This window comes from Akebia trifoliata, chromosome 2, assembly GCF_017979445.1.
Source record: "Akebia trifoliata isolate Shusen 1 chromosome 2, ASM1797944v1, whole genome shotgun sequence".
Lineage (NCBI taxonomy): Eukaryota > Viridiplantae > Streptophyta > Magnoliopsida > Ranunculales > Lardizabalaceae > Akebia > Akebia trifoliata.
This window is the reverse complement of record NC_141376.1, coordinates 19,709,879-19,724,666: the sequence shown is the minus strand read 5'-3', so window position 1 is coordinate 19,724,666 and position 14,788 is coordinate 19,709,879. Positions and strand designations below refer to the sequence as shown.

General features: G+C 37.2%; 1 protein-coding gene across 1 annotated transcript in view; it reads left to right on the top strand.

The window, feature by feature from the left end:
* The first annotated feature begins 3,622 nt into the window (after nt 1–3,622).
* LOC147409879 (kinesin-like protein KIN-7C, mitochondrial) overlaps nt 3,623–14,788 on the top strand; it is an 80,544-nt gene continuing 69,378 nt past the window's right edge. Inside the window, 4 exon segments of the mRNA XM_086432025.1 lie at nt 3,623–4,086; nt 4,161–4,258; nt 6,835–6,924; nt 8,456–8,508. Coding sequence (XP_086288151.1) covers nt 3,824–4,086; nt 4,161–4,258; nt 6,835–6,924; nt 8,456–8,508 — 504 coding nt within the window. The 5' untranslated portion in view covers nt 3,623–3,823.

Here is a 14,788-nt window from a genome sequence, read left to right as displayed (position 1 = left end):
GGGTATTAGGTCATTTCGTGAACCAAGCCCGATCCGAGACGTCAAATAGCATTTCTAAAATTTGGCTTACCACGGAAATAGGACCTGACCATTTAGGGTTACACATCTACCTATTTTTCTAAGTCTCGGATCATTCTGGGATCTGAGCCTAATTTGGAATTTAATCGGATCAAATTTAACTATTAACGTAACTCCAAAACTTCTTAGTATGGGGATCTTAACGCTCAGTTATTAAAGAGAAGTTAAAAATGTTATCCACAGAAATAAAAGCCAAAATTTATTTCATTACAAAAAGATCTATTACATCCAATCGATTACATGATCTTCTCTTTACACATCATTAAGGGGGAAATCGACATCATCGAGAGTGTTTTGGGTGTTTTTAGGGACTTCAGGAAGGATAGGGTCATCCTTCAGAGGCAGTTCAGTTTTCTTCAGTTTTGCCTTTAACTTGTTATAAGCCTTATCCCACGTCGACTCTGATGCGTCGAGCTGGGCTTGAAGGGCAGCGAGTTGATCCTCAAGTGCTTTTTCCTTCTTCGCCTCCTTAACCTCGAGTTTCTCCTTGACTAAAGTAATTTCTCCTTCAGTCAAAGAAAGAGCCTCCCTCGTCCATTCAAGCTTAGACCTCGTAGCGTCCAGGTCCCCTTGGATCTTAAAAGTGTGTAACGTGGCTGCATCCCTCACTTTGTAACTTTTTAACGGTCGCCTCGACAGTATCTCGATCCGTAAGCATTGCGTTTTTAGAGTGTCCGAGTTTAGCTACGCCATGTTGAACCTGGAATGAGATTAAAGGTTGTAAGTCAGCAAATGGTATAGGAAAAATGGGTAAGGAAAACAAAAATGCTTACCCTGGCCAAAGTTCAGAACAACTCGTAGAATAATAGACTAGGAACCTCTGTAAAATGTTTGTTTGTCATTGCCATGTCCCTTGGAAGACATGCTGATTCAAACATTGCCCGTGCAATCCTAGAGTTGGATAATGCGGAGTCTTCATCTGTGACTGGGTGGTCGACCACAGTTGGTGAGGTAATCCAAGGGGTACCTGCAAGGTCTTTTCTCCTCTACCCCGACCTAGTGGTAGAGGTCAAAGCTTGTGATGGATCAATAGGGACCAAAGGTGGAGCTGTGGGGGTCAGAGTTGGAGCTCGAGTAGGTTCTACAACTTGAGATTTGGTAGGCAGGGGGTCGGTACCCCTCATCAACCTCTTCAAAAGAGGTTGCATGTCCTTTTCGTCCTCCTCCACGAGATGGGAGGAGGATGGCACCTCCATTACCTCGTTGTCCAAGATGTCAAAGTCGAAAGTAAGCATCAGTTGGTTCGACTTGAGGAACATATCTTTGTCATCCGTAGGTCGACGAGCAGAGATGAACCTCCTCACTTGTTCACCTTCCACTTGAGAGTCGATCGGTATAAGAAACTTGGTGACTCGATGATATAACTCCAGGTTGGAGAGGATAGGGGTTATGACTACCGAGTCACCAATGCCTTTGTCCTTACCTAGACCTACAGTCATGAGAAGCGAAAAGTTAGTCATCGACAACAGAAAGAAGAATGATAAAGTTCGGAGTTAGGAAACTTACCAAGTTCGTTGAATGAGTTGAACACTAGAGAAGGAAGCTCGTCCCCAACTGCACTCTCCCACTGTCCGGTCCATTTGATCGAGAACAAGAACCATTCCTTGTCCGAGTCGGGAAGCTCGAACAAGGATTGCTTACCTTTTATCTTGGTTAAGTAAAAGTCACCCTATTTTTTAGGGCACCTCTTCAGGGCAAATTGGGCCTTTATATCGAGGAGTCCGAGCTAGAGACCATTTTCCAGCCAAGCATTCATTTGCTTTATGGAATAGATTAAGCGATAAAAGTTATCGCTCATTTGGCTTGGGGCTTTCTGGTAAAAGTTTAAAACCTCCCTAGTTAACCTACTAAGAGGAACTCGGAGAAAAACCTTAAGTTGTCCTTAGTAAACCATTATGGCGCCTTGGGGATAGCTTTGAGATGACGAGGGCTTGTCCATGAAAGACATGCCCACGTCATTAGGGATAGCGTATGTATCCCTAATCTCATTCTCAGCTAAGAGAGCGCATGTAGGGGAATAAGTCTTCCCCTTACCCATGGAAAAGAGAGGAAAGTGAAAAAGAAACAAATTTTTGAGGAGAGAGTTGGGGTCTTGTTCTCTAACCTTGGAAAAGAGCACTGGAGAGGGGAGCCTAGTTGAAGAACTTGCAGGTGCCAAACCAAAGAGAGCGCATAAGCAAAAGGCAAAAACGTTAGGAAAAGGGCAGAAAGTGAGAAGTAAATATTGAAAAATGAGAAGAAAGAGGTATTTATAGGCATGTGGAACCTCGAGATATGTAGTAGGGTGGAAAGCCAAGATGCCCTTGAGAAATGAGACAAGAATGAATAGGACGACACATTGATTGGTGTAAGGAACGAGGTAAAAGGTACGAACGCGTGTGTGAGGCCGACTAATACTAATGCGCCGTGTAATAAAGTTGTCGAGAGCATGAGTTAAGAAAGAAACAATGGCAAATGCCATCGTAGAAGTTCGAACGGTCGGAACTCAATATGAATGACATTAATAAAAAACCTACCCATCTAACGCCCAACAAGAGTCAACATGTGTCAAACATTAGTTATTTAGTCTCGGGGTCTCGGGTAAAAACCCAAAACCTAGAGAACGGGTATTGTGGGTGGTATTTCTCGGGAAAGTGACATGTGGCAATATTAAGGAATCGTAATCGATTCACTGAATCGTATGATAAGCCAACCGACAAACGTTAGGATCGACCTTTCGAGGTTACATTAGTGCACAGGTTGGGGGGAAACTCCTGCAACTGAGAGATTAGGTATAATTGCTCCTGCAAATGAGAGATTAGGTGTAATTGTTCCTACAACTGAGAGATTAGGTGTAATTGCCTTCGTGGAAATTGAGGCAGATCACGGAGCAGGTGTAACCACTTTGGCAAGAATCATAGAGAAGAGCCAGGGAGATGCATGAGCGAAAAACTCTATAAATACAAGGTGGCAACACACCCAAAAGGTTAGAAAAAATTCCCCCCAGAGAGCACCCTATTAGATAAGCACTAAAATTCGAACTTGGGCGTTGAAGTGGTTTTGTTGCAGGCCCTCCCTCGAGCTTAGGAAGTATTTGTGAAGATCGCGAGGTAGAGCGAAAATCTGCATCTACAACATTGTTGGGGCTAAAAAATTTGCAAATTATTTATGATCTTTGAATTCAATGAAAGTTTTAATCTTGAAGAGCCGTATAATTCATGTATTAAACACATATTTACTAATTATGATCCGACCCAATATGAGGATTCAATCTTGATGATTGCACCCAAAAGTCACTTTTTTTATTTTTTGAAGATTAAGGCAGGGCTTGGCATACCTGTGACAAAAAAAAAAAAATAAAGGAATCACAATCTATCATAACTATGCCCAGACGCACCCTTACAAACAATGTCCATAAGATGACTTGGGAGATCCTTGTGCTCGAAGTGAATTCTACCCACAGAAAGGAGGAATGAAACTAAGAAATCCATTGCTTAGTTGCATTATGTGAACAAAAACTAAAGTCAATTCTTTGGAAGAGAACAACCTTTGACTTGATGGCTTTAATCAACCTATCTTCTCTCTAAAGGGTGGAAGAAGAAGGATACATAAGTAATTTCACATTCATTAACAAATAACAACAGAAGCACAGTGTGGAGACACATTTGAAAGAACCAATACGGGAAAAAAGCCTGTTTTGGAGGGACCAAAAAGCACAAGACGGCTCTGCCCGGCATGTGATCGCCACCTCTTTCTCTTCTTCACAATGTCGGGGACCACTGCAAGGTCTCAGAGACCGTCCACTAGTATCTCTCCATTCCGGCATAGAAAACCTCCGGCGGTGGCGATGCCGGTTTCGAAAACGGGAGGTCGGCCAACAACTCCGTCAACCGGGTCTAGGGTTCCGTCGAAGCTCTCAGCATCTCAAATGAACTCGACAAGTACTTCGAACCCGACTACTTCGGATCAGGCTGATTCCAACAAAGCCAAGGAGAATGTCACCGTTACAGTTAGATTTCGCCCTCTCAGGTTCTTATTCTCTCTCTCTCTCTCGTTCAAAAATTTGTTTGTTGGGTTTTAAAAATGGTTGTTTGATTGATCAGTCCACGAGAGATTAACAAAGGTGACGAGATAGCATGGTATGCGGACGGAGATTACACGGTTCGAAATGAATACAATTCTTCCATCGGTTATGGCTTTGGTTAGTCGCAAGTTTCCATCCCATTTTCTTTTTTTCCTTTTTGTAGTAATTAATGGTATCTAGTTGTTAGTACATTGCAATTGTTTTAGATTCTCTTTTAATTCGTTTTATGCAATTTAGTGTTCTTACTATTTCTTGACGTTTCTTTGGTTAATTTCTGTTGATTCTGATTTCTGAATTGTGCTTATGTAAAATTCATTTTACCTGCCATGTGAACAAATGGTAATTCTAAAGTTTAGAATTTACAGGCCCTATTTGTAATATAGAATGTTATTTAATCTTGAATAACTTATTATTATTAGAAAGATTCTATTGCCACGCCAACTTTTTCTATGCCACTCCAATTCATATGTAAAACGCCAAGAATTAGCACGCATCTTGGGGTGGAATTAGCAAAAGTTGGTGTGGCAATAGAAGTTCTCTATTATTAGTATATTATTTTATTGTTGTTGTTTTTAAGAATGAAACAAAAAAAAAGTAAAGAAAAAAAAGTTTATCTATTTATTTATTATTATTTTTTTGATAGATAAGATAGAAAGATACATAAACCGACCTGTTGAGATGATCCACCCCGAACAAAAAAAAAAAATGAAAAAAATAAAAAAAACAACAAAGTACGCTACAAACAATATCCCAACGGATCAAAAAATCCTCATAGAAAAGCCTTTTGAACTCTTTGAATCTTTTGCACCAAAAGAATATCAACCCAAGGACTGATAGAATCAACTCTTGAGTCGTTTGCATCTTCCCTTGAAAGGTTCTAACATTTCTTTTTTTCCATATGCTCCAAAAGATTGCAAAAGGGGTTAAGCTCCAAATCAACTTCTTCGAATGTCGAAAACTTAAATCCAATTGAAGCCATTCCTTGAGGACGCCTCTAATTGAATACGGGACACCAAACCACTCCAAACAAGGATAAAAAAATGAGCCACACCTCCTTTGTGACCTCACAATGAACAAGCAAATGGTTAGTAGATTTCTCGTTTGCCAAACACATACAATACCTATTCCGCCCACAAAAACCTCTTCTTCTTAGAATATCATGGGTTTGTATCCTTTCCCACATAGCTGCCCAAGAAAAAAGAAAAACTATCTTTGAATGCACCCTTGGGCCCTAGATTGCTATATGTGGAAAAGAGGGGTCCCCCCTACTATTGAGGTCTTTATAGAAATCTCTAATTGAGAACTGTCCTTTGCTATTAGGGGCCCACAATCTCGCATCTTCATCATGAATACCTCCAGACACAAAATCAAGATGACCCATCAACTCTGAGACCTCCGTCACCTCCCAATCATTCAATCATCCAACTATCTCCTTAAACCCAAGTCCCACGCTATTGTCCCAAGATGCATCACACAAAAGCTTGCCACATGAAGGTTCTTCTTCAAATATAAGGCGTATAACACAGGAAACCTCTCCCTCAAAGAGACTCCCCCACCTCAAATGACCTCCCAAAACTTTACTTTATCCCCTTTCCCTACCTTGAAAGTGACCATTTTCTTGAATTGTGGCAAGACTTAAAATACCTTTCCACACCGTGCAATTATACGGATTTTTAACTTCACCACTTGCCCAACCCATCGGGTCCTTCCCAAACTTAGCCATAATCACCTTCTGCCACAGCCCTTCCGGTTCCACTCCGAATCTCCAAAGCCACTTTCTGAAAACCTAAACAATGAAACATAACGATATTTAAATTTGGGAGGGTGGAGAACATACGCTGTTGAGCAATTCACTTTTGAATTTTTCTTGAGGTTGGCTCATCAATCTTGAAGTATCTGTTTATAAAATTTCTAACAAATGTTCTTAGCGTCTTCTCTAGTCTAGCTACAACTAGGTTTCCAGAAATAGTGGTTAAAGCCTTTTGAAAGGATTATTAATCTTTTGGGCCCTTTTGTGTGAAAGAATGATTCTTCTAAACATGACTTGAAGTCCTTGTCTTGGGGTTCACTTTTATACAGTGAAAAAGAACTAAGATTTCAGCTAGGCAATGCAAGACAAATTGAGATTATGGCGTGAAAACCAAGACAAAACCCCTTTATCTAGTTCCTGTCACCTCTAATATGAAAATGTCTCGAGAGACTCATTTCAGGATGAATGGAAACTTTGAGCCATGCTTTTATAGATTCCCATGCTGTCTTGGTTGTATGGATGTGCATGAAGATTGTGGAATTCTCTGAAATTAATCAGGCTTGAGAGTTGGATAGAAGTCTTTCTACCATTCTTTCCCCATTTTTGAGATAGTAATAAATGAACTTTTTGTCTAGTAATTGGTAAAATTAGCACCTTCTGCGTGTCGAGAACCTTTTTCTTTCTGAAGCATTCTTCTTGTCACTTTTTCTTCTTAAATGAATTCAATTACTTGGGAAAGAAAAATAATGTTTGCTTTATTCCTTGGCCCTATGGAAATCTCTCCATATCAGATTAGTATAATTATACAAAACTCTCTCCTTATACTTTTAAGAGTGAGAACTCTTTAGATTTTGATTCTTAACTTTTCTTTCTTCCCCCCAGGGAGTAACTATATTAGTTGTTCAAAAGTGAAAAAATGCCGCATTTCTTTTTTTCTTTGCAGATAGAGTATTTGGGCCAGCAACAACTACTCGCCATGTTTATGATGTTGCCGCTCAACAAGTTGTAAGTGGTGCCATGGAAGGAATTAACGGTAACTTTTTTTTTCTTTATTGAAAGTCTCTAATGATTTTTCAAGTTCAATGAACAGGATTCAAACGACTGTGAAACCTTGGGTAGATTTTATGATTTGCAGCTAGATTTATGAAGAATGACCTAAACAATACTTTTAAGTTTTAATAGAGATGCACAAGTTGTGCACCCAGTTTTTTCTGGGTTATTCTACTCTTCATCACCAGGCCCAAGTTTCTCATGGGCCAACCCATTTTCATCATTTTAGAACCTGTTGCAGTTTTTCAACACGCCCAAAGTTTTGCTCATGAAGAATTTTGGAATATTCAAAAAAGGATTACAAAATTTATGAAATTTATTCTGTTTCTGTATTTTTCAGTATTTCTCAACCTTACCTTTTATCGATAAAAAACTAACATTTGTAGTCAATTACGTAATATCTATAACAAATTCTCGTTTACTGTTTTTAATAAATTTTACTGTTAGGGTTTAGTAGTTGGAGTCTTGAAGGATTTTATTGTGTAGTTGACAAGTTTTGTTTGTGATTTTAATAGTTGCTGGATTAATAAGTGCTAGTGGATGAAGAGCTTATTTGTTTTACTTGCTGTTTTGTTTAAGGACATGCCTTTATAAATAGCTGTGATTTCCTTATTTTCTAGGAATGAAAGTAATTTTTATTGGCTCGTCTGTTAGTTTCTGTGTGGTGAGGCTCCATAAGAGTAAGTAAGTTAAATGGTATTACCCATTTTATTTCTCTACATTGATAACCCCAATCCCCAAATTGGTATTACCCATTTTGGGTCCCAATAAAGCCTTACAAAATCAGTCTTATAGTCTTCCAACCTGGTTAAAAATCATCCCACCATAAACCATAATTCTATTCTTATTTTTCTGCCCATTAAACCCTAAATTGAAGCATCTTTCAACCCTTGTTTGAATCCAATGGAAACCTATTGTGTCCTGTGTCAATATTGTATTAGGGCTGTTGTGCATCAACCATTCCACTGCCACAAATTCACATTCTCTATGAATTGTACTACATGCTTCCCAAAAATAGTCAGTATTCCATCTGGTATTTGAGATGGTAACGAAAAGATCATATTACTTATAGAAGAAAGTGAGTATGTTAGCAAAGTAGCTTTCTAGAAAGAAACTTTTCCGCATTCTCAATTTGGATAATAGATGTGGATGACTATGAATTAAGGAACATACTAGAAGACCTTATTTTTTTTTTTTTTTTCCAGAATTGCATGTTAATCTGTTTCCTTTTTCTGCTTGTTTTCCCCATAATCAGACCTTAAAGATTTTATTTTGTTGTTCAAGGTAATAAGCTTCTACAAGTCTTCCGTTTAACACTTAAAAGCTTGGAAAATTGAATCTTATCCTCCTATGCTACTTTTTCAACCCCATCCAATTGTAGTCTTGACCTTTAAATTTGTTGTTGCCCTGTATAATGCTTGCTAAAACAATACTAATTGTGGTAGTAATTTGTTACTTTACATATGACTTGGTCCTTCGTTAATGATGACATTTTTTTTTAAAACTTTTTGCAGGCACAGTATTTGCATACGGTGTTACTAGTAGTGGAAAGACTCATACAATGCATGTTAGTTGCACCCTTCATTATTTGTTCAATTATCTCAATTTGAATGGACTTATGCAACATAAGTGTAAAAAGAACTAGAAACTATTGTAGAAGAATATGCTTGTCCACTCCAGAGGTGAAATAATGAGGAAAAACATAATTTTGCAACGGGCAAGGAATCCCTATCTAGTATTGCAAGCCAAGGCAGAAAATGAATAAAGTTGATTCTGAAAAACCTAGTAAATTAACATATAGATCCTTTTGACTTGGTGAAATTGAAACTCCAAAGGATCAAAATGAGGAAAAGGAGCTTCAATGTTGAAACTGTAGACGTAGCACCTACTGTTCACTTATACGTCTCTCATGCAACACTAAAGCTTCTGTCTTCCTTTATAGTTTTGAGGATATGTTAATATTTCATTGTTGTGTGGTTTCAAATTCTAATCTAAACTCATTTTCTTTTACCAGTTTCTATTGATCAGATGTTTGCAAGGATAATGCCCTCATAGACTTTTGGATACTTTTTAAAATGTCCTATGATGTGTTTCACATAGATATTTCATGTTTGACATGTTATCTTTTTTAGTTTTTTGTACATCAATGCTGTTCCTGCATTCTTTTCTGCCTAATGCCATATCTTCCACCAATTCAAGAGTCTTTGAATATTCTCTAGTTCCACTACATGTCCTTTTGGGATTTCCTCTTGCTCTCTTATAACCTGAAACTTGCATTTTCCTTCTAACTGGTGCTTTTTGCGGTCTTTTTTGTACATGATCAAACCATCTTAGTTGACTTTCTCCTTATTTATCACCTGTTGGGCTACGATATTTTCTGGACCGTGCTCATTTCTAATTGTATCATTTATAGTTGTTCAAACTGTAGACATAGCACCCACCGTTCACTTATGCGTCTCTCATGCAACACTAAAGCTTCTATCTTCCTTTACAGTTTTGAGGATATGTTAATATTTCATTGTTGTGTGGTTTCAAATTCTAATCTAAACTCATTTTCTTTTACCAGTTTCTATTGATCAGATGTTCATTTTGCAAGGATAATGCCCTCATAGACTTTTGGATACTTTTTAAAATGTTCTATGTTGTTTCACATAGATATTTCTTGTTTGACATGTTATCTTTTTTAGTTTTTTGTACATCAATACTGTTCCTGGATTCTTTTCTGTCTAATGCCATATCTTCCACCAATTCAAGAGTCTTTGAATATTCTCTAGTTCCACTACATGTCTTTTTGGGATTTCCTCTCGCTCTCCTATAACCTGAAACTTGCATTTTCCTTCTAACTGGTGCCTTTTTCGGTCTTTTTCGTACATGACCAAACCATCTTAATTGACTTTCTCCTTATTTATCACCTGTTGGGTTACGATATTTTTTGGATCGTGCTCATTTCTAGTTGTATCGTTTATAGTTGTTCCACTAATTCATTTCAACATCTTCATCTCTACTGTGTTTAATATATAAATGTGTTATTCTTGATTGCTTAACGTTCATCGTATCAAGGAATTAGAAGAATTGTAGATGTGAATCTGTCAAGTTCTCAATGAGAACTTGCCAAGGTATTTATATTAATCAAGGTGAATGGACATAAATATTTTTAAATAGAAGAATAGAATATTAGAAAACTAAACTAAAGTAAAGACATAAGGAAATTGCATATTTCCCAGTACTCCCCCTTAAGTTGGAGCAAATATATCAACTAAGCTCAGCTTGACAATATGAGTATTAGTGACAAAAGGACTAACAAACTTTGTAAGCATATCGGCAAGCTGATCTAAAGAAGATACAAATACTGTCTGAAGAGCACCAGATCGAACTTTCTCCTTGAGAAAGTGAACATCAACCTCTATACTTTGTTCTTTCGTTAAGGATATAGTCAGAATCAAGCATAATAGTGGACTTGTTGTCGCAAAGCAGTGTGGAGGAATCAAAAACAAAAAATCTCAGCTCTGTCCTCAAAGATCGAAGCTAAATAAGCTCACATATACCAAGGGCCATAGCTTGATACTCAGCTTTAGTAGAAGAACGAGAAACTACACTCTGTTTCTTACTTTTCCATTAGATCAGGTTATCATCATGGAAAGTATAGAAATCAGAGGTAGACCTTCTATCTGTAATAGAACCAACATAATTAACATTAGTGAAACGAGACAAATGTGTTGAGTAGTTGATGAGTAAAAGAGTTCAAGTAGCGAAGAATACGATGAACGACTTCAAAATGAAAAGTGCGCAGAGCACACTAATCGTAAAAGTCAAATCTGGTCTGGTGTTAGTAAGATAAATCAGACGGCCTACGGGCTACGGGTTTCTGATTAGAAGGATCAGATAATAAATTACTAGATTCAACATGAAGACGATGATTCTAATCCATAAGAGAGGAAGTAGGACAACAACCAAACATATCAGTATCCTGAAGAAGATCTAGTGTGTATTTGTTTTGAGATAGTGAAATACTACGGCAAGAGCGGGCCACTTTTAACCCTAAGAAGTACTTAAAAAGAGTCCTTAATTTCAAAAACATGACCCAATATCATTTTTACCCTATCAATCCACTGGGTTTCATCCCCAATAAGGATAATATCATTCACATAAACCAGAGCAATATTACAATCAACAATGACCATTCAATCTCGATGAAGAAAGCATGTAGGTTCTGAGTGGCATCTAGAGAATCTCATAGACAATGACTTTAGAAAAACACTAAAATCAGGCTCGCGGCCCATACAAAGATTTGAGAAGGCGACATACCTTCCCAAAATACTCAACTTGAACACGAAATCCAAGAGGGGGGTCCATATAGATAACCTCAGATAGATCATCATTCAGAAAGACATTCTTCACATCTCGTTGGTGAAGAGGTCATGAGTGACATGCAACCAAAGAAATAAAGAGGCGAACAGTAGAAAGTTTAGCTACAGGGGCAAATGTAACACCAAAATCCTTCCTTGGAATCTGTGTAAATCCCTTAGCAACTAGATGGGTTTTGTATCGATTAATGGTGCCATCTGCGAGATACTTAACAATGAAGACCTACTTACAATCAACAATCCGCTCCCCAGAGGGAATGAAAACAAGTCCCAAGTATGATTTTTTGCAAAACATCCATCTTAGTAGTCATGGCTGCACTCCAATGAGGGTCTCGAATAGAAATAGTGGCAGTAAGGAAGGCTTGATAGAGGGAGAGAGTCCCTGATAAGAAGCAAATTGGGAAATAGGGTGACCAGTAACACATCTTCGCCTACTTTTGTGAAAGGCAATAGGTAAGTCAGTCAAAAATAAAAAGGGATGAGAGATATTATACCTGAATCCAAGGAGGTTGGCAAGGTTAGAGAGAGGCGAGGGCCACGAGGGTAAACATGGAGCGTTGACGAAGATGGAAAGAAGATCGGAGAAGGCTACTCACTATAGGAGAAGGGTCTTGCTAAGGAAAAGAGTCCTGAAAAAAAAAAGTGAATATTAAAAAAAAAAAAAAAAAAAAAAAAAGAGTCCTACAAAGAAGATATGTCACGAAAGTAGGGAATATTTAAAAAAAAAGTGATATCAAGAGAATGCATGACATGATGAGAAGTGGGATCATAACAGTGATACCCTTTTGACATAGAGGAGTAACCCAATAAAACACATTGAATGACTTTTTTCACTCCCCAAAATGCCAACACAAATTTCGATGACTCCTCAGTTAGAATCTTGAGGTGTGAGGTAAACAAACGCACAACCTGATAGAACAACCATAAGCAATAATACTTATGGAAAAGGAAAAACACGTAGCGGAACAACAATTGACTAACATCTATATAAGATTCTAGAGTAAGCGGAAGTAATCGTCAAACACTGATATGTAATACCCCGAATTCTAATTAGTATCTCGAGAAAATAAAATAGTGAAATTTAGAGAAATTCTAATGAGAGACTTACGGTAAAATACTCAAATTTTGTTTTGTCCATCTTTAACGAAATTTGACTTTGTCATTGGATTTAAAATGATCGAAAAATATACTTTACCCTGTAAGCACGTTCGAATTTGAGTTCGGACGGAAAAGTTACAAAATCCTCGAGTTTCGCTTTATATATTTATCAAATAGGTAAATGACACTTTAGAGAAATAATTTGAGGAATCCGATCATACCATTAGATTTGTATCGAAAAATAACCCGAAATAGAGTATAAGATTATCCAAATCGGCATTCGGGAAAAACAACTCCCGAAATGACGCTTACGTCCCATTTAAGTTACAAATATCTGAATTCTATTAGAAAAATCTGGTTTCTTCTTATTCTCCTCTCCAAACAAAACTCATCCTTTTTCCTTAAAATTTGCAATTCAGATCTATATCGAACTAGAACGATTCAAGCTTTGCAGTAAGAAGGAAAGTCGTGCACGTAGTCAAGGACTACGCATGGACGCAAAGAAATTCAATTTTTGCCAGAGGAAAAATTTGGAGATTGGCCGGAAGCGATCTTAAACTCCGTTCAACCGTCGAATATAGCTCAAAGTAGGTTGCCTTCCCCTCTACTTTCTAGTTATGCAATAATTTCATAGAAAATCCATGTGATCTTCGATAGATCGATTATTTCATCACATTTATACATATTTGAACGTATTGGATCATGTTTGTATGGTTATTTTTGATTTATTTTAATTCATTTGATTTATTTGATGTATTTTATGGGTAGTATAAGGTTTGTATCGATTTTTGTCAAGTTTCGACAAAAAAATCAACAATTCGGAAAAAAAAAAAAAAAAAAATCTAAATGTTGAGCTTAGTTCTAATTTTTATTTGTTTTGCTTCCATATAGTATGTATACCCATTTCCTACTTTTATTTCATTAAAAACATTGAAGTAATTTCTAATTACTTTAAGTTTTTTTTTTATGAAGTTAAGGTTTTACCCTCCATTTCAAAATGTTGGGAATGGTTTTAAGATCCAAATCTCATCGCATCAAAATGTGATTTTTGATTTAAAAAACAAAACGTAAAATTCGACGTTTTCTCCCGATTTTCAAAACACGATATCTTAAGCATTCTTTTGAATTAAGTAATAAAATTTTTATGATGTTTCTCATGTTGTCGAGGGCTTTTCAATTTCGACAACTTTGAAAAGTCATTTTTTTAACACTAGCCAAATTTTCATAGATTTCTAGCTTTTACGTTTTATGGTTTCAATACGTTTTTCGAGCCTTTTTACTCAATCAAAACCATCAAATGGAATTGGTTGATGCTCTATGGATTTCAAACAAGTTTAAAGGCGAAGATACTTTGATAGATATGCAGGAAGTTAGATGATTGATTGATGGATGGGTAAAGAGAGCATATGTTCTCGACTGATTGTTGGGACAGTGCTTTCAGTTCTACGTAGTGGTCATGCAACGTAAAATGTGATAGATAGATAGATGGATGGGATGATTGATAGATGGAAAAGACATATGGTTGTCACTGGAGAGCACTACCAAGATCTTGTTTGTATTTTCGATACAAAGAAATTAGTATATAGTATACAAAAATAAACTATTTTGTTTACCAGAAAAGGTTCGTAAAAAATCCATAAAGAGTGATGCGTTGCTGTGCATCTGGAAGCAGTGAGTTAATCTAGGATAGCGCTAGATGTCATATGCTCTTCGGTAGTATGGGATACCTTAGAGCATATTACAGCTTATGAGATCCGGGAATTTCTCCTACTTATTTCCTGGGGAACGTTGTGTGTAAAGGCGGTCTCTGTATAGTGTAGAGGTAGACGGGATTCACATGCATTGTCTCTTGATAGGCTTCGACGCGAGGGGTCCCTGAGCTAGTTAGTGATCACTTTTAGTCTGTAGTCATCAAACGGTTGATCTCACTGTTAGTTGAACTCAGTATTGGGTTCTTAGTCAACGGCCAGTCTGAACCGGATAAATAGTCATCCAACTGTGGTATGGTAGACCGGCTACAAAATCAGATTATAACGATGGGATTCCACGTCGGATTGGAAGTCTGGAATAACGAATTACCATAGCCAAGGCGGTTATATCGGCGTGTTCCTCTGCTCTCTTATCGACTACACCACCGTGTTATTATGTATTTTTTCCTTATTTTGTGATGTTTGATAGATATTTTTATTTGAAAGATGCATAGGTTACTTTAAATGATAGAAATGATACATTGAAATTATTATAATTGTTTATTGAGTATGCTTAGACATTTCTCGTATGTTACAATATGAAAAACTTGCATTATTTAATTGTTCAAATGATTACTCATACATGTATGATTCGCTATTAGACGATGTTCATCCTGCTGAGTAACATTCCCCCGTT